We start from the raw sequence: 24,936 nt of genomic DNA, 5'->3' as shown, positions 1-24,936 counted from the left end.
TGCCTGGAATAATTTGATAACATTTGTAAATGTATGTATGTATGTAAATGTTTGTCTTGTTCCGTTATGTATTATCTTTTCCCTTAAAATTACATTTACAATTCACTACATTTCACATTTAATCAATGAATTTTGTTGTTGTTTATTTTACTTTTATTTCTTTACGTATAAGACGAAACTCGCATTCAAGCACAGGAACCAATGACTCACACTTTTCTTTCACCCGAACTCTTTTTCTGGAGTGAACTTGACTGTTTCCGCTTCCGCCCCAGCTGTCAACAAACCAACCACGAGTTTTCACGGCAAAGCTAATACATCTCAGTTTCTATAATGGTGAGACCGAGCGTCTCTTTCTTTTAACAGCGAAACTAATCGATCACAATTTCGATGACAAAATACATATTTCACAGGAGACTGTCTTTCATATGACTGTATTTTTTTTCTTCAGCCGAAGACACAGAAAAAAGGGAAAGCCCCGGAGAAGGTCGTGCATCCGTACAGTCGGAAAGCAGCCTACATGGCCCGCGAGGAAATACGACTCAAGAAGAAAGAACGGTCAGTTTCCGAATTTGCATCGGAATGTTTTCCATTGATGTCCGATACAAATATTTCCTGCATTACTGTTGCAATAGCGAAGGTATTAATAAAACTCCATCGGGTTCCTTCTTCCGTATTGGTTCGTCGCCTTATTGTACCGTTTTTTTTCCGCAGACAAAAAGTTGAAAAAGCTGCACGTCTGAACAATATTGGTAAGTTAATTATGATATATTTTAATCGGTGTTTTTGATTTTTTTTTTTAAATTTGGGATACATTTCCCATACACAGGTGAGAAGCTGTTATGGTTTCAGGGCCAGTTGGACCCAGAAAAGACCACATTTACAATGAAGGATGCTCGTGACATCATCGAAAGGTGGGGCAGCATCTTAAAATGATCTGATATGTGTTGTACAATACAAGAGTTTAATAGTTTGTGCGTCATGGGATTTGAGGATTGTACTGCTCCTTCAGGTACATTCGTCTTGTCCACCAGGGGGCAGTATAATACAAGGGACCTTTTATTGTTTACTTTGATGAGAATAATTTCTCTTCCCTTACATTATTCTCATGTTTGATGTATGAACAACACTTTGTTAGAGCGTCGGTCTTTTTTTAATGTGCGTTGTAAATGAACTTTGGTTGAATTTCGCATTGCATGTGAACATTAAGATAGCGGACTTTTTAAAGGGTTATTTTAGTTTGTTTAAATACACACACAACACGTATGTTGTCTATTTGATATCTTTGATTTGGGTTTGACATTCAACTGGAACTGGCAATAAACAGCATGAAGCCTCTTTTTTTGAAGAATAGTTTACTATCTACTAGCTGCTTGTCCAAATGTATTATTAGTAAATAATAAATGTATTATTTTTATTTTATTTATTTTTATTTTTTTAATCGATCAAGTGAAAGCCGACATCCCGAAAATCTTGTGAGTTACTGTGCGCGTGTGTATGTTGTAGGTACCTGCAGCGGTTCGACGGCGAGCTGGAGCAGATCGAGCTGGTGAACGGCATCAAGGGGCGTCAGGGGCGCGCCCACGGCGCCAGGGAGGACTTCATCAAGCAGACCGTTGAGCGCGAGCGGGCGCTGTACCACGGCGCCGGCTTCGGTCCGTGCTTGTAAATGTCCATTTTATCCAGACTGGTACATGTTCATCATAATCAATATTGATTCAATGTGCTTTCTTTCCAAAGAGATCCCAGACTTTATCAACACCAAACATCTGAAAACATTCAGGTGAGCGGAGCATAAGATAGTTGTTTAGAAAGCACTGAAACATTAAACCGCTGGACATCTGCATTCCAAGGTGTAGAGAAAGTCAAAAAAGGTTCACTTGAAACCGTCATTAAGTTTTTTTCTCTCTCTCTACATTTAGCAAAGCATCAGTAACGGGTGCCATAAGTTGATGCTAATACATTTTTCTATTCAATTAATTCAACAAGTACACTCCTTTAGTAATTTTAGAAAGCCCCTTTTTAAATTCTTCTGTCAATATGAGTCGATAAAATCTTGTACGGTCCTCTGAGACGATAAAACGAGCACAAGCAGTGGTCGATCAATAACCTTGCACATCCAAAGACATTCAGACATACTTCACGGCCTCGCAAACAGTGGGAACTTCTCGGATTAAGGCCGTGGCCCAGTGGTTTGGGAACCCCTGCTCTCATGGCCACCAATATGTGAAAGACCCTTCGCTCTCTCATAAATGCATTCAAATTGGCTTGTGTCAAGACGCGGACTAAGTAAAGTGATGTTTTGCTCCTGCAGGGAATGGACGGGAGATCTGAAGAAACTTCCGAACATTCAACTCAGGAAGGTTTCCCACACGGCCTTGGAAGTCAAGGACAAAAAAGAGCAGACGCACAACCAAGAAGAAAAAGGCGACGACGAAGAAGAAGAATTGGATGATAATGAAAGTGATGACAACGATGACGAGTTGGACAAAAGTTCTCTGATGTCCGACTCCAGCTAAGACATATCGGTTTCCTTTCATGAGCCTTTTTAACCACAAACAACTTTCTACAGTTTGTTTATTGCACAGGCTAAGAGTCAGAATGTGTTTTTATCCAATCAAAAAGAGAGAGGGGAAAAATGGCATCGTTCTGGTTTTGCCAACTTTTTGTGGAGACTCTGGTTGAAAAATGAACAAAGTCATTGTTTCTAGACGTAGCGCCAAGGTGAAAGACTGCAATCTGACCTTTGAACCCTCCCTCCCCTCAAAATGATGTCTTGAAGCTACAAATGATCATGCTTACTGGGGGGAGCTGACTGTCCATGTGGGAAAAGCTGTACGGAAATAAACTAACCAAACCAAATGAAATACTGTATGTTGTTGAAATACATGAATTACAGGACGATGTCAATAATTTGAATATTGAAGAAAATGTCATTTTATTTTTCTCGGTTCAATTCCAAAAGGGAAACTAAGGGAATTATGATACGCAGGACAACGTGAGGCCAATTCCATTTTCTATTCGAAATAAAATAGTTTCTCTTTTAATTTTTCGAGATAGTGGAGTTTGGATTATTGTTACCTGGAATAAAATCAACAAAATGACCAAATATGGTCATTTAGAGGCGCAACGGTTAATCACTAACCGATTATGAAACGAATTGCTCATTATTTTTGAGTGATGAATCATTCAGATGGCTTTTCGAATTTAAAATTGTCCCCAAAAAAAGTTTTGGCTTCTCAAGAGTAAATATTCTCCCGATTTCTCCGTGAAAGCCGTCGGATCAACTTTTCATCCTGAATTTGTTTGTGCATTTTCCACACTGTCAATTTGTTTTTCAACGGAGGGCTAGAAATTCAAACTTTTGGTCTTGATTTATAGATTCAATCGACAAAGTAATCGACAGATTTCAAGATTCTGAAAATGATCATTAGTCGCCGCCCCAGTGTACTTCACGATGGACATTTTCCCGATATTCTCATTTATTTACATGCGCCTGTATTTCATCATAGTAATTCACTTCTTTTAAATTTCTGGGCTTACTTTGCCTACCCAGGGCTCAACGGTACGTATCGAGGGGATTTTCGTGCGGTTTGACAAAGTGCATGAAGGGAATGGAGGTGTCCCAAAAGTATGGCATGATGGAGTCATTACTCAGCATGAGCAAGTCTTTCCGGGGCCGAGACCTCATCCTCGCTCTTGGTGGTCATCGCGGCGGATCGCCGCTTGCCTGCCGGCCTGCTCGTGTTCACCTTGAGAGACAAAAACACCAGTGAAGTGAATTATTCAAGGTTGACAGCAAAAAAAAAAAAAGTAATTATGAAGGCAGTAGTCATTTGCTGAAACGTGTCAGGAAAATGAAAACCATTTTATAGTATCTCACCAAAGTGAATACCAGGGTTATTATCCTGTAGTTCTGGATTTTTTTTTAATTGTAGTTAGTTTTTAAATGTTAGTTTTGACACAGTTTTCAAATTCAGTAGGTTTTCGTTAGGTTTGTATTAATTTTTTTTTAAACGTTTTATAATTTTTTTCTTTTTTTTAGTTTAAGTTAGTTTTAGTTTTTGAAACTCAAACTTCTATACATCCATTTTTTAATCTGCTTATCCTCACGAAGGTCGCAACTTGCCATCACTAATATCATGCTTAAAAAGGCGTAAAAAGCAGGACTACAGTGGATGGCCAATTTTCAAAAAGAACTAGGCCGTGCTGAAAAACTTCCTGTTTTCATTCTTTCAAATTTAACATGTCAAGTTAGTGTGTCACCATCTAGTGGTCAACAGTGTAATTACACCCAAACAGATTAGCATGAGACCAAAATGCAGCAGTTAACGGTACAAAAAAAATCAACAACAAATAAAAATTGTGACAGCAGGATCACAAACCCAGAACCCACAATGGAGGGCGTTTTACTCACTTTAGCGAGGTACTCTTACATATACAAACAATTACTGCTACAAAGCCAATATGAACCTTCTTACACGCTTGAAGTCCAATCCATCTCGATGCAAAATGTTGCCACCTTCAAACCGGATTGTGCCTGGCCGCCACCGCCGCCTCCGAGGACGCGTCCGAGGGTGCGGGCCCCTCCGCGGGCGCCTGGCGCTTGCCATTGGCGAGCCGGCTCTTGTCGGGGCAGTTCTGCACGGTGATGATGCGGTTGAAGGCCTTGAGGCGGCGCCACAGCTGCAGGTACACCTTGCACTGGATGTACATGAAGATGAGGCCCCCCGTGAAGCCGATGGCCACCACGATCAGTTTGGTCCAGAAGGGCCACTCCAGGACGCCTGGAGGGGAGGGACACGGCGTAGCAGAGTTATTCGCCCTGCGGGGGGCGCCACCATCACTCACAGGAGTAGGTCGTGAAGGGGTGCCGTGCTTACCCTGAGGGGTATAGTACTTCAGGAGCGAAAGCCGCCATAATTCCTCTGCAATCAACAGTGTTAATTTCTCTCTTTTTTTTCGTTTTGCACCAATAACTTCTACTGAGTGACGGCTACTTTCATGAGCATGTATCATGGCCACGCCTCCTAGAAATCCGCTGTCACATGATGCCGTTGAACATGAACACTGCGTTCAAATATGGGGGAAATAAAACTGCGCTTAATTCAAGGGCGAAATAGCAGCGCCTCAAGAAATGTTTCAAATCAAACACTTCTTAAAGATGAAATGTAAAAATGTAAATGTAAAAATAATATAAATAAACTTAGAAGTTAAATACAACAGAACTGGATTTGGGCAGATTCTTTCATCTACTGTACAGAGTTATTCGAATTTTCGATTTTTCATTAGGTTTTTTTTTTTTTCAATAAATTCAGTTTTTGTTTTTCGAGAAGTATTTTTTGTGTGTGTTTATTTTTTTTTTTAGTATTTCAAAAATGCTATGTTTTCGTTTGCTGTAGCTTTTCTTAGTTTTAATATTAGTTTGAGTTTTTTTATTTTTTTATGAAGTATTTGTCGGGTGCAAGATGCGGTGGGGAAAGGTCACCACGTAGCGTGTAATTACGTAAAGTAAAATTCTCAAGTGTTTGACCATCCTCTTCTGTACAGAGGTTCAGGAAGAATACATTTACAATGAAATCCAAACTCTCATGTGCTATCATAAAGTTGCAATAAATAGCATCATAAAGACACAAAAATAAACCTGGAAGAGTGAAAAAAAAAGTTCTAATTATAATAGCTAATTATATAATAACTCGGTGTTCCCCTGCATATATGTGACATGCAATTTTTTTTTCTTCGAAGCTCGGCTCTGTTATTTGCAGAAATAACAATAATAATATAAAAAGTTGCGCTTTGGTTCCGTCTTGGGGCACATTGGTTACAAGGTACTATGTTGAAGTGAGGGGAGGAACTTCTTGGCCAGCCCAAAGCCGTTTAGCTTGTACCCAAGTACCGTAACTTGACGAAGCGTTTAGCATTGAGCTGGCAAGTGGCCGTGATACATATTGTGCGGTTGAGAATGTGACAATCACACCAATGGCCAAGGACCAAAACACATCACTTGTTGCTACTCTTGCTAGAACGTTTCCATCTGAATTCATTTCTATGGGAGGACATTGACATTTGCACGACACTATGACACGTGCTGCACACCTTGACTCAGAAGCAAATACCAACACCAGTCACCCAAAACAAAACTAATGAGTCGTCTTTCCCCCACTGCATTTTCAAGGGAGTCCTTGATCCTTTACGGGAGTATGGATGACATAGTGAGGACACAGCACGGGTATACTGACCGTTCTTGCCCAGTTTGATCTCCTCGGTGGTTCTCTTGACCAGGATGTAGACGGACCACAGCATGCACACGATGGCAATGAGGTGGAACAACACCGAGCAGTAGATCTTCCTTCTCTCGCTTTTGGACATGTGCAACTTCTCCCACTGGCCAGAAAATATGACAAAACATTTCATCTCGTGATTGCGTATTCGCGCTGGTGACGTGTGTTTTTTTTAAATAAAAAATTCAATGGTGAGTGTGTCGTGATTTAGTACTGCAATTCAATTAAAATTGTGTGTGTGTGTGTGTGTGTGTGTGTGTGTGTGTGTGTGTGTGTGTGTGTGTGTGTGTGTGTGTGTGTATACCTTGCGCAGAGGTTTGAGTTTGGTCTCCATGATGAAATCGAACTTGCAGAGCTCGCAGCAGCGCGTGTCCGAGGACTTGATCCACTGGTAGAGACACGCTTGGTGCACGAAGCTCAGGCTACCCGTGCAGTGGCACGGCATGATGAGCGGACACTCCTCGTCGCCCTCGCAGTGGCAGATCCTGCACAGAAAAAAAAAAAATTAAAAAAAATAAATCGCACGCACGTTGACAAAAACCCCCGCCGCGCACGTCTTTTATTGGCACCGAGCCGGTAGCAAAGAAAAAAGTTGCAACGGTTCTTATGTTAGAGCTGGAGGAAAAAGTGGTGCCAAGGAACGCTTCCGTGGGGATTTGTTACCTTGACAATTTTTCACATCAACTCTTTTCTCATGAGAAACTAAATCAGACCTCCCTTGGACGCAATTCATTTTGATTTCATTTCACAAGAGCTGATCTCATTTCAAATGTCAACTCTTTTACAATGGGAAAATATTCAAAATCCGTTTTACCCGTGCACAGTGATGATATATTATTTTTATCTTAACGTGATGACAATCTTGTCATTTTAAAGATTACATGTATATTTTTTGTAATTAATAATTTTAAAAAATCATGTTCTTTTTCATTTAGTAATTTGTCAGTTTTAAAATCTTGTCCGTATGTTTCTTATTTATCCTGTAAGTTGACTGATTGAATGAGCTTGTCATGTTGTTTTTTTCAAAATCAAATGAAGTCTTTTATGAGAAAAAAAAAAATCCAAAATCATGGCTTTTTAATTTTGTCCCGCCGCCTTGACTGCCGGACCAGTGACGAGTCTGGCTTTGGTCACCACCACAACGGAGGGCGGAGCAGTGATGCAAGCGGTTCCGAAATAGCCCGGAGTGTAGTGAAGGAAAAAAACAAAAACAAAGCACCTGTAAAGACATGAACAGCATTTTAAGCCTCATTAAAACAAATTGAAATGGCATTAACGTAGTGTTATAGGTCCGCCTTTAAGGGGCGTGGCATCTGTCATTTCGCCTGCATGTGTTTGGATTTGAGTTGGAACGTTCTGTAGCTCCCCGCGAGTGTTTGTCTTTTTGTTTTTGCGTCTTTGACCGTTTGTCCCGTTGAACGAACGGCTGGCAGAGCGGCCGACCGTTACGAATGCGGCAATTTGCTGGTGTGAAAAGGGCTCGTGTAGATTTGGAAGCCGACCCCGTTTGACACGTCCTAGGGGCAGCGTATCGCCGCATGGCCCCGACTGACCTGCACACCTCCAACTCGGAGTCATCGGAGCAGGCGCGAGGCGGCGCGCCGTTGGCGCCGCAGCGCTTTTGAGGCGCGGGCGCCGCCATGTCCCCGTGCCCTGCCCCCTTCTCCTGATACTTTTTCGTAATCATCTCCTTCTCGCCGTCCTCCGACGAGCTGTCAGGCGGACTGGGCTCCTTGTCCATACTGGGCAAGCTTTCCCTCAGCGAGCTGTGCCCGCTGCCGCCGCTGCTACTTTTGCCACGTCGATTTTTCACGCCATCGTCCACCACTAGGGGGCGGTCCTCCTTGCACTCGTTGGAGCTCACCGATTGCAACTCCATCACCTCGGTCACATCCTCGCCGCTTTTGCTCCGGCTGCGGTGGCGAGCCCGCCTGGACTTCTCCTGAGCCCAACTGCGGTTCGCCGGCTTCTCGTCCTCCGAGGTGGAGTCCAGGCAGCGGAAGCGCGCCGGGGGGTCGCGCGAGGGGCGCTCCGACCGCGTCTCGCTGCGTTGCGGGTTTTTGGCCTCCACGCAGTCCAATGGGCCGAAGCTGTTCCTCTTGCGGCGGTGGCGGCGCTTCACCTGCTTCTTGGGGGGCGGGGCCGAGGGCCCGAGGGCGGCGCTGGGGATTGTCATGGGAGCGGGGCGCGGGCTCTTGTTGTCGCTGGCGGTGGGCAATTCGGACACATCCTCCTCAACGCGGGTCAGCTGGACAACACTGAACACACGCGAGCAGACAGCCACACGCGCGCACACACACACACACACACACACACACACACACACACACACACACACACACGCACACGCACACAGATGGTTGCTGAGATGAGATGACAATGTGATGAATGAGGTGACAAATTTAAAATGCAAAATTTGAGAAAATCCACCCAACTTTTACATGATGCAGAAAAACATTTTAACAATAATTATACTCATTTTATAGATCACATTTGATTAGATTGAGATTGAGTGTGTTGAGCAATATCATGATTTTTCTCGTTTCTTATTAAGGAAACGAATCTGATCATGTGATAAATTCTCCTTCATGGAGTTGGTAAATTCAAATATGGTTGAAGTTATGTAATTCTGCAATTTTTTTTCAAATCATTTCAAAATTAGATGATGCATTTCACAATGTGTACTTTGGAATTTTTTTTAAGTTTAAACGTTTTAAAAGTTTTAATCTGAATCTGATACTGGCGGCAGTTTAAATTTAACACGACTAGCCCATATTAAACACGTTCGGACGCTGCTCTCTCGCAATTTATTGATCGGATCCAACACAATATTTGAGAAATGGGAAGAAGATGGTGATGACATGAGCACAATGGGGCAACACGTACAGTATGAGAGGCTGTCAGGGACAAAATTCAGGGTTACATCTTTGGGCCTTGTCAAACTCCATGCTAGCCGATAGCATGTCAATGGCGCTTTGTATTGTTTGTTAGCATGAAGCTAAGCGGAGAAGAATTTCACTCGTGTGTGTGTGTGTAATAGGTAACCCTGAATGACTTTTGCGGCCCCTCATCGACACAAAGACACACACACACACACACACACACACACACAAACAAAAACCACACGTTCACAGCCACACAGCTGAGCCCGTCTGACGGAATAATTCTTCAGTGCCATATATTTCCAGCAGGGGTTGGTACCTGGTACCATAGGTTGGGCTAATCTTAGAGACGATAAAAAATGCTCTACCTGCAAATATCCTGAGTAGATGGGGTGACGGACGTCTTGGAGACGCTGGTTTGTCCTGCTGTCGAGTTGCTTGCCTGGAAGTGATCATGTGAAACAATGCGGTCACTTTCAAGGTACTCCCTGTGGTGCAAATGTCTCAAAAGTGTGTTTGTGTGTGGTTGTTACGTCGGGATGTCAAAACCCATGCGTGAGGTTACCTTGGAGATGTTGCTGGATCGACTCCCTGAGCGACCAGGGGTCTTGGCCTGAGGGCCCTGAAGCGTAAAGAGGAGAAGACGGGAAATCAGTATGGCGGAATGATGCTCTTTATGAAAATGGCACGTGGTCAACCTGCGCAACTTCCAACGTTCCAACCAGGACGACGCCTCAAACAACAGTCCCGAAAAGCAATCAGTCTGAGGAGCATCGGTGCGAAATGCAGCTCTTATATTTAAAAGCGAAGCAAACTACAGTCGTACAGAAAACTAAAACAGAAAGTAAGAACCTCATGAAATAAAAGTATCCAACGGTTTGCGCATCATCATTTAATGCTGCAAGCTAATTCAGTGGGCTGCTCTTTATGGTGTGCAGAAGACATCTCCTTTAAATTGAAACACACCCCGGCCCACACACACCCACACAAAATTGGGAGTACAGAGGAACTGGGAAAAAAAAAGGACAGCCACGCGTACAGACAAGAGCGCCTCATCTAAGCTGATCAAGGGATTTGCTGCTAGCCTGATTTGCTATTAGCGGCTCTGAGCTTGCGTGTGCGCGCGCAAGTGGGACTGCGCACGTGTGATCATCATCATCATCATCATCCTCATGAGTCTGGAAATGTTATGAAAGGGCACTTACTCATTGTTGTTCAATTTATGGTTCAGTGGTTTATGGTCAACCGCTGGTTTGAAATGTCAACTAAATCAACGATGGGCTCGAGGGAACGGGGAGGAAAACGCACGTCGTTTGCCTTTCATTGGCAAAATATTTTATAGATGTATAAAATGTTTTTTTCTAAAGAGAGAGAGAGAGAGAGAGAGAGAATATTTCACTTTCAGAACACAAAAAGAAATACAGTGGCGATAGAAAGTCGACATAGCCTTGTTCAACGCCCCCCTTGCCCCCCAAAAATAAAACAAATCTTTTCGAGAGGACAGTGCCAATAAACAGACAGAACGTGCTTGAACAAGTGTGCACACCCTCTTATCACGTTGGGTGTGGCTATGAAAGAACAAGGCACGCTCAAAATCAGCACATATCTGCATCCGTTTAAATTGCCACTGATTACCTCGGAATAAAACTCAGCTGTTATAGTGTGGTACACGTTTGAGGTTGCATCAATAGTATGTGTGTGGGGTGGGGGGGGGGTGAATTTACTACAAACCCTTGCTTTTGAATGGGGTGTGTAGACTTTTGATATGAATTGGCTAATGTTTAAAAAAAGCCTTAAAAATTAGAAATTCCTCCTCCCTCTTAAATGTCTCCACACTTGGCACTGTACTCGTGTTTAACAAAAACGAATTCAAATGTTACTAAAAAAAGGTCACTCTCTCACAGTAATTTCAAATATAGTGCATGTTAATCAGATTTTTTCATACTCCTTGAACGAGCGTTAAATACCCACAGTTCGAAGTAAGGTGGAACTAAGCTCTTCGCGGTGACTTTTAAAGCAGCTGTTCACCGAGCTTGTCCCCCCTTGCAGCGGATTCTTTGCTACGATTAACCCGACGAGTTTAGTGAAGCGCTCAAGTGACATGATCCACAACAAGGTATTCCGGCTATTCCAAACGCATCGCAATGATGTTTGAGTGACGAGCGAGGCGGCTCTGGCCTACCTGCCCCTGTGGCGAATCCCTCTTGGATGTGATGCAGGTTGAAGACAACTGATGGAACATGTGCCTGCTACTTGTGGAAGGGAGTGGTGGAGGGATTAGGTGGTGTGGTGTGGTGTGGTGTGAGAGCCGCACTGAATATATTTAGGCATACACCGTTAGGGATTCGCCAAGACCATTTCGTTTGAAGGCCGAGTGAGTGAAATGTGCGTTTGGGTGCTCGCCGATATTGATCGTTGTATGTCCACTGAGTAGAAGGAAGATCAAACAGTTGTTTGAGGATTGTAGTTTACTTCATTACTCTTTTTTTTTTACCTAGTGATCAACAAATAATCCATATGTTAAAAACTAACCAAATATTTTGGCCAAATCACCCAGCCATAATTTACAAAATATCATTCTGTCTGTTATACTGCCCCATGTGGCCAAGGTGAGTAGCACTATAATGTAATATGCAATATAGTAATATATTTATTGTGATATTCATTGATTACGGGTTAGGTCCAGCAAGAGGTGGAATTTATTCTGAAGCGCCATAGCTCTCAATTACAATGCATGGTAACATCTGCACTGTGCAAGGTTTTATTGGTCAAAACAAAAAATGCAAATGTTTCAAAAACCGAATGTGCTAGAAAAAAGTGAAGTTTTTTTTCAAATCAGCATCAAAAACACATTTAGGGATTCAAAATGCGACCTCTGATTAAAATTGTCTGCTGCCCTGGATGATTTAATAGAAATAAGAAGAAAAAAAAAGAAAAAGAATCAATGAAAACGTTTTCATGAACTGGATTTATGAGGTAAAAAAAACTTATTCAATGCATCAGACGAATATGAGAGGGGAGTCAATAATATAAATGCTTGATGGCTCACTGAGCTGACTTCTCACCAGATTTGCTAACATGATGCTTTGAACTCCAAGTAGTTTCCCTCAGAGCATTTTAGTTGAAGTCCAAATTGCTTGACTTGGGATGGACATCTGCATTAAATTCGGCAATTGAATTGTTCATATCGTATGATGCTGATCCATATTCCTAAGAAGTGGCTCAGGAACTTACCTCGTTCCTGTCTTTGGGCCGAGGGCCGCTCTTGCCGTTCTCCCTGGCTGGGACCACCGTGATCTGGTGTACGGGCATGCTGGCGGTTTCCGGGCAACACACACACACACACACACACACACACACACACACACACACACACACACACACACACACACACACACTCAAGCACACACGGACGTTGGCGTTAGTCCCATGGCGTCCCCGCGCCTTGCCGTCCTTCGATGGGCGGCCATGCCGTCGAAGGAGACAAGGCAGGTCCCGCGACACCTTGCACTTCCCGATCCGGTTGGTGGAATTAGATCAAGAAGACGGCGGTGGAGATGACTAGGGGTGAGGTTGTCATGGCAACTGGGAAACTACTCAGCCGCTCCCTCCCTCCCGCCTTGCTTCCCTCCGTTCGTTCGTCCGTCCTCGTGGTCGGGCCTGCTGACAGAGCGAGAGAGAGAGAGAGAGAGAGAGAGAGAGAGAGAGAGAGAGAGAGAGAGAGAGAGAGAGAGAGAGAGGCAGTAAACAAACAGGAGGTGTGTGTTGGCGTGCTGGATTTTGTTGTGCATGCCGGGTAATAATAAACATACGCTCAGCGAGGGGATTAAGGCTTAGACTAACCTCAATCCAACCCCCCCACCCTCTTCTCCGAACTAATGGGATTACACGACATGTGTGCGTGGATGCTACAAACACACATACAACAAATGAAACGGACATGTTATTTCCTCAAGATAGATACTTACTTGCCTTAAAAATACTTCAAGACTAAACTGTGTGTGTGTGTGTGTGTGTGTGTGTGTGTGTGTGTGTGTGTGTGTGTGTGTGTGTGTGTGTGTGTGTGTGTGCGCGAAAGAAAGAGAGACCTCAATTGAACCAATGCCGGTGGTTCTCCAACTTCTTAACCCCAGTCCAGTGGTGCTTTAAAAAGAATCTGTTCCAGCCACCCCCCTAACGAAAATATCAATTATAATGATTTTTTTTTCATTCAAGAAAATAGAACTCTAATATTTTATTTGAAATGGGATGTGAAGAATTTAATTTGTGTGTCATGATTTAATGCTTCCATTTATTTCATTGTGCTGCTCCTTCTGGTGTGCCTGCATTAGCCATCGGGGGGCAGTAGAATACAGCCAAATGAAACTTTCAGCAAGTTGTGAGCTTCTTGATATATAAAATAAAAAAAACACATCTCAACTTTTCAGAAATTTCAAAAGCTATCGTAAAAGACATGATGAATGCTACGGATCTAAGCGCCATCATTATTCTCAGCAATTTTTTTTGCAGAGGATAAAGAAGGTATCGCTGACATTGAACCGAAACCTCATACGTCGCAATTTGATCAATTTGACTTTTTTTTCCACAAATCTATATTATTGGTCAGTCCACACCTGCGGGTGTTATTTTTACAAATTTTCGACCAATCAAAAGTGTTGAAAACCTTTGAGAATCTGATGTTAATGGTTGAAGAAACATGACGTTTTTGGGGGGATCTCCTGAAAAGTGACTATTTTGGAGGTAAAAGGTTTTGGCCGGACTCCTACGATGAGTATTGTGATATTGACTAGACGGGTTGCTCACCCTTGTTTGTTTGCTTCTAACACCGTGACTAATCATGTTCAGTGTTAGCCTGCCAATGGTGTTCTCCATGTTATGTTAGCATTAAGCTAGCCGGGTGCATACTTCAGTTCCATTACATTTCCCCACTGTTGGGCCGAAGTTTCAGATATCGTAATTTGGTAAATCCCCCCCCCCCCAACACACACACACACACACACACACACACACACATTTATATTCTTGGTCAGTCTTTTGGGCTGAACAAACATGTCGTTATAGGGGTCTCCTGAAAAGTGAGACCATTACTCCACCCGACGCCAGCGATTTGCAAACAGCGCAGCCCAACAGGTAGACACGCTACAAGTGTTAAAACACGCACACACAGAGTCACAAAGGCCATTCATAAATAATTCGCGTTAACTTGATCTGACTTCAATTTGAGAGGCGTAGGCGTGCACTTCATTGCTCTATAAGCGTGAGTGTGTTTGTAAGAGCAAGTTACCAGTGTTGGACGACGATGGCGTTCTTATTGGGCGAGCTTGAGGAGCTGACCGTCGTCTTCTCCCTCTTGGTTTTCGGCTTCTTCACCCTGGCTGGAATAATCCATGAGGAACGCAGGCGTCCTACAGGTACGATTTAGGCTGTGAATCTTCAGGCAGATGTGATTTTTAAACATAAATGTGTCACCATCTAGTGGCCAAGAGTGCAATTACACCCAAAATAAAATGTGTAAATCATTACAGGGGTTTACTTTTTTGGGGGGAATAAGGCTGGAACAATGTGTCAAAAGTGAAGCAGTGAATATATTTGGTTATTTTAATGAAGGGAGGCGCATTTCCCTGTACAACGAAGAGTCGATTGTCTGAAGATCAGGACGGCAAGACGCTTCAAATTGAGCTTCCTCCTCCTCTTGCGAGCCTGCCGAGATGACATCAAAGCCGTGTGGGCGGCTGCTGAGTGGGTTTCATTTCATGGCAAAGTCCACATGGGTGGTTCCCTCTCCAAGTGTGTGTGAGTGTACGTGTGTGTGAAGGAGTTGTGAACCTTGCGCTAGGATGTGCTCATATTTGCTTCCGGGACTCACGCTGGACTCTACCTGTGTGTTGGAACATATCATGGAGATTAAAGCTTGCTTCCTGCTCATGCATTTGTGAATTCTACACATTGCGTCTGATATATATTTATTTTCTTATGGTGAGTCTTTTTTTCAAAATCTCAAACTTCCTCCGGTCACATTTCTTGTTAGGACGCTAACCGGGTCATTTTCTTATCGAGTGTGCAAGCATAGTATTGATTTTACGCACACAGCCTCTTTAAAATGACTTGAAACTAGAATGCACGATGTGGAATGGATCTGAAATTGTCTGTTGACTGCGCCGCAGTGCCGGTAAACAACTGCGGCCAATTTTGGAGCTAACCAGACGTTGACAACTACGGTACAAAGAGGCCTTTTTGTGTCTATCGGACGCTATTTTCTATCCGTCGAATCCAGGTTCCATTCTGAAACTTTTCCATCGACGCTTCTGTCAAACTTTGCAATGTTACGTAGTGTATGTTGGGGTTACGTCACAGCCGCGAGCCCATGGAAGTGCCTTTCTCCGGCTTTGAGCTGGCCTTCATCGTGGTCGCTTTCGTCGTCTTCTCGCTCTTCAGCATCGCTTCCGTCTGCATCCGGCCAGACGAGGGCCTGCGGCCAGGTAAGAAAAGGGCGACGCGCACGTTTGGGGAATACGGACAGACGGGACAGACGGAAGTCAGACATGTCAGGTGCGCTCTTCAGATGAAGACGTCCGCGAGGCTGCAAGAGGGAAGCAGAGAGTGATCAGCAGGCAGGCAAAACCGCAGACACACTAAAGGAAGCATGAAAAGACACGCTGGCAATTAAAGCAAGGTAACAACATACGCTCCAGACTTGCAGGATTTTTTTTTTTTTAATGAAATTTAACTATGGATTGAAAATGTGATCAAAAGTGCTGTTAAAACGTATTTGCACATTGAGAATATGACATGTTTATTATTACAAAAGTAAATTCCCTTCCTTTTTTTCTTTCTTTTTTAAAAAATATTTTAAAATGATCTTTAAAGTATTGCGAGTGGTGACTAAGTGTATTTCGGGAAAGCCACGTGACACACATGATTATTTCTTCAACAACATGTGGGGACGCAGTGGCCGCCATGTCTGAGTTGGGCTTTAACAAACCGGCTGACTTTTGGCCTCTGAAGCCCCGGCGAGGTGACATCTTGACTGGGGTGGCACGGCAGGGACTGCCGGGTGGGCTCCCTGTTGAGTTCGCCCCTTGACCCCCTGAGCCCTCCGTCAGTCAGCCGTCTCGCTGCAATAAAGACGACCAGCTTGCTCGTGGCACGAGAGTCGACCGTCTTTATACTTTGTGGTGAATCTGTGGTGTGGGAACCCTTGAGTGTGTGTGTGCGTGTCGGTGTGTGTGTGTGTGTGTGTGTGTGTGTGTGTGTGTGTATTGCACAAGCACAGTTGTTAACGTGCATGTGCATACATCAGGTTTTTTGGAGGGTTCCATCGGAGATAAGGGGGTCTTGAGAGTCATTAAGCAGCGACCATCCGTGGGCCTCATTAGCACGGATGACCTCATGACAACGATGTCAGGAGCAATCTTCGGCGCGCAGAAGATCACAATCAGCTGACGACCAATGGCGGACGCACACCGCGTGAGGACGCGCGTTAGACACGCGTCTCCTCTGCACCTGTACGGTTTGCCGGACGCATTCATTTTGATGACAAGGAAATTGGAGCGTTCCAATTTGAGCGATTGTAACGAGCAAAGCTGAAGATGTCGCCGTTGAAAGACGACCGGCAACGACAAAGAAGTGTGAGGAAACGAGATGGCGCAGTGGCAGAGCAGCCACAAAAGTGGCGCAAGCGTCTCTGTGCACTAAAACAAAAAAAAATATTGAAACGGCTTGAATTTCGAACAGTATTTGTCTGTCGTTCCTGAAGTGATTGTATGTATAGTAGGCGGAGGCTTTGCCACAAAAGGAAAAACTTTTATGACTCACTCTTCTTCCTCGGTTTTATCAGAGAGGAAGTTTCTTATCTGCGGGTCCTCGGGAGATGAGGACGAGGAGGAAGAAGGTTGAGAAGATGCAAGCTGTCCAGAGGTTGTAAAGATCACAGCAGAGAACACCAGAAATCACTTTTTTTCCTCTTTGCCATCACAACAAAAAACATCGCCTCCAAAAACGCAAGTCACATTTTTCAACCTTTTGCTTCAAATGTCGCATTTAATCTTTTCTTGTTGGTGGTTCTGTGCTTATATTTTAGTTTTCCTCTTTATGCTTCGGCTAGACTCCAAATTGTGCACAGTAAAGATATCGCGACGTGACCTTATGTCCCATGCAGACCGTATGTCCAGGGGTGTGTAGACTTTTTCTGTACAATATTATACAGTGTGTCTAAAAAGTCTCAACACTCCGAATTAAAATGCCAGGTTTTTTGATTTAAAAAAAAAAAAAAAAAAAAAAACACGGAACCAAGATAAATCATTTGAAGGCTTTTTAAGGGGAAATTAATGTCATTGCATAAGTTTACGCACCCTCTTTTAACTGTGGTATGGCTCTCACAATGAACCAATCACACACAAAAAAAAAACTCTTGCGATTTTAGCAACACTATGGATGTCCCAATCACACTTTTTGGGCACCCATAGCAGAGTCCAAATTCCGATACCATTTTCTTTTTTTTTTTCAACTTAATTATACAGATTAGAGGCCACATTAAAGGGGAAGTCAAACCAAAAGTGTTCTCAACGCGGCATTCTGATTAATACTGCATTTGTGAACTATAAATTAACACTAGCAGCAAAATCTCATTTGGTCATGTGACATTCACAAGCTGTGCCCTAATTGGTCATTACCTGAGCCCTGTGATGTCATTTTCAGTCTACAGCAAGTGGCAAAATGGCTGCCCCGGTAATGACTAAAAGCCGGTAGATTTTGCTACTTAATTCATATTCCGCAAAGCCAATATTAATCACAAGGCTGTGTTTTGACTTGCGGGGTCAAATAGAACATATTATCGTCGAGAAAACTTTCCCCTATAATTTTGGAAAAAGCTTTGAACGGATTTCTCTTGGTCTCATTTTTTTTTTCATCACAAAAACCTGGCATTTTGAATAAGGGTGTGTAGACTTATTATACGCACAGCAGGTCGTATCAAAGGCACCTGACAGATGCCAGTAGGTGTGCCTTGTAAAGGCATTTGGCTCTTTAGACTGTGGCGAAAGGGCCTCTACCGTTTCCAATGTGATTAGCTGGGCTTTTTCCATTTGGTTCATTACGAAAATAATAACTTGACAAGTGCAACATCTCGGTCACACAGATTGAATTCCTTTGTGTGAGTCACTTAGTGATGTGCGTGCGTGTGTGTGTGTGTGTGTGTGTGTGTGTGTGTGTGTGTGTGTGTGTGTGTGTGTGTGTGTTTGAGCAGGCTGGGAAATCCCCCGTCAAGGCTTTTAATCCCCCAGTAAGAGCAAATATTCCAACACCAAAAAACCTGGCGGGGAGACTTTTTTTGGGAGGTGTCGTGGGGGGGGGGGGCATATACAGACACACAAACACACACATCTATACAACACAACACACAGCAAGTTGGTTACCAGGTGGCTGTGAATGACAATTGGAGATGCATTAGCATATTCAAATGGAGCAAAATAAAACTTCTTTAAAAGACAATGGCCGCTGATATGCAAAGCGCAACCCAAGAAACAAACCCGGTCGGGGAAAGCGTTCGCAAAATCCGGCAGGAATCTCGGCCACGTCCACTCAGACATTTTTTTGCAAATACAGTACCGTAAAGTCATAAAAGCGCACACACACAAACACGGACAAAGGCACGCAGAGATTGCGTTGTCTTTTGTGGGTTTTTCAAGCGAGATGCTTGTTCAAAGTCTCGGGGAGCGTTTTGCAGGCCTAGCGCTCCATTAACGTCCTGCTGCTTGCCTTAATCCTCATTCACATGTAATGGGCAACATTTCATCTTAATGTGCTAATTGATTAGCGGTGCGCTCAATGGAGGAGTCGCTAACGGCGCGGAGGAGACGGCGGCCGACCGCGCAGACGCGCTAATGAGGTGGCGGTATACAAGACAAGCAACATTTTACACTTTTTTTCTTTGTTTTTGCCAAAAATGTTCTAAATAGTTTCATGAGTTTGATTCTATATTTTGTATTGATGGTATGATGAACATTGTAAGAGATTTTTAATTTATCCTTTTTTATGTGACCCTAAATTTTAGCTTACTATAGATTCCTCTAAATATTTTTATTTATTACAAACTATGTATTGTAATTTACTTATTTTATATTATATGAGTGCAGTCATGGAACAAATTAAGCGCGTATTTCAAGGCAGCTGCTAATACTATTGTCTGTGGAATCGGCGAATACTCAAATGTACATATTTGTACTCAGTTGGATAATTTGAGTACTTCTGATGTGCAGTCTTCATGTTGACATACCACTGTTTCATGAAACAATATATCTGAACAAATTGGAAGAGGGCCTTGAAAATAAAATTGTTGCATATTAAATCGCAATGGCAATATTGTTGAAAAAATTCAGTCGTTCATTGTTACTGTATACCAATCACATGTGGAGTGTGCGTGTGGCTGTGTGAATGTGTGTGTGTGTGTGTTCAAGGGGGCAGTTGCAGGGTCGGGTGGGGGTCTTCCTGTCATTTGAATTACCCTCTACATGTGGGGTCAATATGTGCCATGCTTGTGTGTGCGTGTGTGAGGAGTTGAAGTGGAGGGTGAGGGGTGGTCTTGGGAGTGGGTTGAGGGGGGGGGGGGTGCTGGAAAGTCAGTATAAAGGAGGTGGGGGGAGAAGCACCTTTGTCACTTAGCTCTCAAGTCTCTGGCAAAGACTGTGGACACTCTCCAGGGACATCGTCCGTTTTAGTGGCTTCTCCACGATTGTCTCCCCTGACAGTGTCTTCTCTTTCTGGACTGGAAGAACCACAAGGAAGCGTAAGAACCAGGACTTCTCAGCCCCAAGATGAGGATCTTCAACCTGCTCTACCTGCTCACGTTGCTGCTGATGCTGTTTGCCGCCGTTGTGGTGGTGGTGGTAGAACCAGCCTCCATCGTCAGGCCAAGTAAGAGGAAAGATGAAGAAGCCACACAACTTCCTGAAAGTGAAACCTGATTGAACTGGAAATGTCTGGCGTCTAGCGTTAAACCGAATGTACTTTTTTTACGGTTAAATTCACGATTTTTAAAAAAGTGAATAAGTAATAATACCATCGGTAACAAGCTAAAAGGTTACATGTTGAAATATAGTTGTCTCGTTTGGAAAATTACGTGTCAACACAATAAAGTTAAAAATTAAGAATCCGTCATTTTACCACCAGGAACAGGGCAGGATCCTTCTAAATGTTTGATGCCTTCGAATGCTACTAACGTCGTAAATAATGCAATGCACTGAGGGGGTGGGGGCGTAAATGATGGATATATTACATAAGTAACGCGTGGCATCGTTAATGAAATTGATCTAAAACAACTACATTTACTATTACTGGTATGTTTGAATCGTTATTTGTACGATGGTTAAAAGTATATTGCTTCGAAATCACCACAGCCAATCACCGCGACTGGTTGATGCGTTGATGTTTTACCGCCAACGTCGTAAATTATAAAACCCCCTTAAATGACGTCAATGATGGAAGCTAAATATACCACTTTATCAGTTCCAAATATCCGTATCGGTCGATAATAACGTTGAAATATGTATTTTGTCGACTACTTTAGTGCGTATTTGAGTTAAAAGTAACCAATCTTGACAGTTGCGTTCAAGCTTTACCGCCACCGTCGTAACTACTGCTGTATCTCAGAATGAACCGTTTATGGAGGGGTTTGACATTTGAAACGGGCAATAACATACAAAAAAACCCCAAACCAATAATGGCAGATACTCAACTACTTCGGTTTAAATCTTTTTTTTTTTTTTGGGGGGGGGGGTCGTTGATGTTGAATCGGCCAATCATCGCTATGTATCATCGTCAACGTTTAAGTGAGAATTCCACGGTGGTGTACAGTAAACGAAATGACTACACATTGCGCAAAGGGTTCAAACGTTAAGATAATAACTTAAAAAATACAAAAGCACTACTGTAGTAGAAGATTAACGTTGGATACAGATATTACATTCGAGTAACTTAAACACAAAAAGTACAATTTATTAGAATACATATATGTTAAATGTTTGGTGATTAAAACAAAAAAATAAGTAGACGTCTAGTGCATTCAAAATGTATCGCCAACCGCGTTCAGGACAAATTCCATTAGTGGGTTTGTTTTTATTGATATGATGAATTAAAAATGACGATGAACGTAAAGTATTTAAGATGAACCTTCAGTTTTGTTCTATAACTACGACGAATTAAAAATAAGGAAAGCGTCGATTTTCGTTGTGTTTTACCCGTCAATGTGTTCACTTCCCCCACAAAGCGTCGTAAATCGAAGCGTTTCAGACCCGAGGAGCTGAAAACAGCATGCGTGGGCACATTGGATTCCTTTTTACGATTGGCTTTGATTACACACTTAACTGTACCGTAACAGGTGCGATGTATAAAATGAGAGCTTGGAGGCTTGAGGATCCTCATCAGATGAGTACCACCGCCGGGGATCACACAACCCGGCGGGTCTCCATTGTCGGGTGCTTTTGTTAATCCTGGCGTTAAGATTCCATGCAAATACACTCCCGAGCTTTTATTAAACAAAATGACACGGGAGGAGTATCTAAAGACGCGTATGCCTCCAGGCTTGGTGTTCTCTCTCTGCCAGGGTAGGGGGAAGGGGGAAGTCATAAAGTCATCTGGCACTTTTTATGCTCTTCCTGGGCTTGGCCGGCAGCCTGTGAACGTTGGGAGCAGAGTGTATTTATTAGGGACGTTTGGAAATAGTCATGGGTTTGGTGGCTATGTTCCACTTTATTAGGGAAGGAGTGAGAGCGCGAGGCAATGACGTGTTTTTGGGATGGCTAATCGTGATTCCATCTTCCCCATTAAACGTCGTGAAATGTATCATCATAACAATAACTATGCAGTAAATTACTATTTTAGAATGACAAAATCAACCGCTTTCTGTTGCAGATTTCTTCAATGTGAGGAGAAAGTATCACCGACACTTTTGCCTGCATCGACGATGTCTTCCTCTGCACTCCAGAGTACCCTTCCCCTGACGACACCGATGAGGACGGGACATCTTGTGGAGATTTCAAGGAGGCCATAGGTGGGCAAACACATTTAATAGCCTTTGAGGAATGTGCCCAAAATGGCTGCTTCGGTGCCAAATCAACGACTTCCTACTAAATTTCGGGCATGTGTCCTTGAGACTTGTCCATGCGTCCTGTTTTGATGGACATGTCCAACAGATTTTATGCTGATTGGTGAAACTGGTGATGGGAGCTTTTTTTTTTCCTTCAAAATTTCCAGTCCCTTTTCTTTAAAAAAAATTATCACTTTTCTTGGTATTGGACAAAAAATGGCTGCTTCGAACCAAATTGTCTGACTTCCATCCTAACCATGGAAAGGGGCTTGCAAAGTTAGATAAATTAGCCTCCCGATATCTGTCACACCAAATGACACAAACCCGTACATCACAAACGGATGCATTAAAACGTCTCAAAGACCCACAAATTGAACAGGAAGTCATCCATTTTAATTTCAAGCAGCCACTGCGCTCCCTGTAGCAGCCCTGGCAAGTTAGAAAAAATAGCCCCAGACACCAGCCAAAAAAAAACAAGTGACCCCAAATTAGGTGGACATATCTGTCATAACAGGATGCATGAAAGTTTCACAGATCCATGCCTGAAATTGAACAGCAAGTCAGCCAGTCTGAGTTTAAGTTGCCATTTAGTGGCAAATTCCACATCTTCTACTTTGACAAATTGTCCCAAATGAACCCCAAATGGAAACAGCTATCCTCACCAGATGATAATTTGCTAGGCTTTTTTTTGGGGGGTGGGGTGGGGGGGGGTGACACCATGTAATGTGATCAGAGCATCGGTGTCAAGAGTTTGATCGTCATTTCGCCAGTTGGCCATGAAAGAGTGGGTGTGAGTGCCCCCTTCATCACAGATTTCAGCTTCTCCTTGAAATAATTTCCTCCCCGTCTCTCCTCGTGGGTACCGGAGGCTGCAGGTGGCACTTGATTAGGTGTGTGTGATGAGTGGCAGAGGTGCGCGGACCCCTGGTTGACATAAATCCGGCTAATGACACAGAAGAAGGATTAAGAGCGGCGCAGGAATGCCTGAGCCCCTTGTTTATGTCGGGGCAGGCACGCTCATACACCGTGAACTGGAGTTTACCTCCCTTTCTGTCAGCTGGGGCTCCTGATTTGACCACTGTTACTTTCCGTTGCAGGTTTGACACTCAGGAACGTGAAGGAATACGGTACGGGGACCTTGCACGTGTAAGCCCCAATAACACAAAGACTCCTGATAAAAATAATGACGACAGAAGGGGAGACACAAGAGACTCTCTTGGAAACGTTCGAGCGCCTTGCCTCATCACGAAGACCAAGAACGAAACAAAAATCAAGTCTGCAATCAAGAAAAACCCGTGAGGTTCGGTGCTTGAGAAACGCGCTGGACTCAACCCACTGTGGACCAAAGAGCTGCTTCCAGCCATGCTGTTGACAAATGTGTACATATTTATACTGTCCAATGCATTGGATGCACTTCAAACGTTTATTAAATACATTTTATTCCTTTTAATAATTAGAAAAAAGGTTCAAGTGTGTGTGTTTTTTTTGAGGGGGTGTATTTGTCATCTTGGGCTGGGCGATAACAGCCTAAAATCCAAGTCACCGTCTAAATTGTATCCTTTTTTTACAGCAGGTCTGAACAATTGATCAAATTCAAATCGGCATTGTAATGTCGTAGAATGAAAGTTTCTAATCGCAAAGGAAAAAAACAAAACAAAACATTTAGGTATAATAAATCATATCTAAATACCATAAAATAGTTTACTGTTAAACTTGTTGAGAAAAATTACATGGGAAGAAGACAAAAATAGTCACATAGTAAATCGCTATCACAACATTGAGGGAGGGGAATGTAATTCGATTATTTTTCAAAATGATTCAGCCCTACTTTACAATATAAACATACGTTTAAAAAGGAGAATGAAAGTATTTTTAAATAAGTTGCAGGGTACCTTAGCCAAGCGAATAGATTCTTAAAAAGTAAAAAAAAAAAAAAAATGTAATTTGGAGGAAATTATTGAACAGATCTCCAAATTTCAAATCAAAACTCTGCACTGTAATGCAAAATACAGAAAACACAAATAATACCGCATGTATACATACACATACAGATGTACAGTATATACTGTGAATATTTAATTGAACAATTTACAAGACACAGGAGACCCCCACTATTCGCAGGGGGATAGGGATCCGGTCCATCCACAAATAGTAAAAATCCACAAATAACTGACATCCCTTATAACTACCATGAAAAAAAGGATATATTTCTTTCAAAGTTGGGGGGGAAAAAACCCCGAATAAGCGGTAGACTGGGTCAGAGGAGAGGGAAAAAAAACAAAAACAAAAAAAAAAACAATCACGAAAAAAATTCCATGAGCAACAGGGAATAGGTCCACCCTCCAAAAATTGTGAATACCCAACAGGGAGTCTGTGAGGCGCCGCTCCGCTGTCCAGCCTAAAGAGTCAAGTCAGCTGCAGGGCTAAGACTCACATGGTCAAAGCAGTTGTAAAAAAAAAAAATGCTTTGCCCTGTACTCCAAGTTCCTTTTGAAAAAAAAAAAAAAGCGCTGCTGTGTAGAAAGAAAAAAAATTAGCAGAAGTGCAAACATTTATGAACATTTTTAAGCTCACGATGTACAATAAAGTCATCTTTGGCTATGACTGCAGCATTGACATTTTAATAGTCTCCTTAAAAAACACACACACACACACAAAAAGGGGGTGGCGGGTAACAGCCTTCCTGGGATGCTCT

General features: G+C 42.9%; 2 protein-coding genes and 1 long non-coding RNA gene across 7 annotated transcripts; 2 read left to right on the top strand and 1 right to left on the bottom strand.

The window, feature by feature from the left end:
* Nucleotides 1-212: 212 nt before the first annotated feature.
* Nucleotides 213-2,859, top strand: tma16 (translation machinery associated 16 homolog). The gene is made up of 7 exons (XM_019862472.1): nucleotides 213-333; nucleotides 449-555; nucleotides 712-749; nucleotides 827-911; nucleotides 1,504-1,652; nucleotides 1,738-1,780; nucleotides 2,312-2,859. The coding sequence occupies exons 1-7, from the start codon at nucleotides 331-333 to the stop codon at nucleotides 2,514-2,516; spliced, it is 630 nt and encodes a 209-aa protein (XP_019718031.1). The 5' UTR covers nucleotides 213-330; the 3' UTR covers nucleotides 2,517-2,859.
* Nucleotides 2,860-3,025: 166 nt separating this feature from the next.
* LOC109511393 (E3 ubiquitin-protein ligase MARCH7-like) lies at nucleotides 3,026-15,582 on the bottom strand. Of its 5 annotated transcripts, XM_019862470.1 has the most exons (13): nucleotides 15,508-15,582; nucleotides 14,987-15,038; nucleotides 14,694-14,860; nucleotides 14,445-14,591; nucleotides 12,395-12,823; nucleotides 9,726-9,782; nucleotides 9,529-9,602; nucleotides 7,832-8,536; nucleotides 6,583-6,763; nucleotides 6,237-6,381; nucleotides 4,881-4,925; nucleotides 4,479-4,784; nucleotides 3,026-3,749 (listed from the first exon to the last, which is right to left on the bottom strand). In XM_019862470.1, exons 5-12 carry the CDS (start codon nucleotides 12,470-12,472, stop codon nucleotides 4,522-4,524), a joined length of 1,548 nt encoding a protein of 515 aa, XP_019718029.1. In that variant the 5' UTR covers nucleotides 12,473-12,823; nucleotides 14,445-14,591; nucleotides 14,694-14,860; nucleotides 14,987-15,038; nucleotides 15,508-15,582; the 3' UTR covers nucleotides 3,026-3,749; nucleotides 4,479-4,521. The 5 variants fall into 5 exon arrangements, 4 of the variants coding, with proteins under 4 accessions (XP_019718029.1, XP_019718027.1, XP_019718028.1 ...); XR_002167318.1 differs by lacking the exon at nucleotides 15,508-15,582 and having other exon boundaries at nucleotides 4,471-4,784; nucleotides 14,987-15,085; XM_019862468.1 differs by lacking the exon at nucleotides 15,508-15,582 and having other exon boundaries at nucleotides 14,987-15,085.
* Nucleotides 15,525-17,846, top strand: LOC109511396 (uncharacterized). Its single transcript, XR_002167319.1, has 3 exons — nucleotides 15,525-15,639; nucleotides 15,723-15,833; nucleotides 16,998-17,846. It is a non-coding gene; the product is annotated as an uncharacterized LOC109511396 (long non-coding RNA).
* Nucleotides 17,847-24,936: the final 7,090 nt, after the last annotated feature.

The sequence above is a fragment of the Hippocampus comes genome, unplaced genomic scaffold, assembly GCF_001891065.2.
Source record: "Hippocampus comes isolate QL1 unplaced genomic scaffold, H_comes_QL1_v1.1 scaffold7, whole genome shotgun sequence".
NCBI classification, from domain to species: domain Eukaryota; kingdom Metazoa; phylum Chordata; class Actinopteri; order Syngnathiformes; family Syngnathidae; genus Hippocampus; species Hippocampus comes.
Note: the sequence above shows the minus strand (reverse complement) of the source record. Positions and strands in the feature narration are given on the sequence as shown.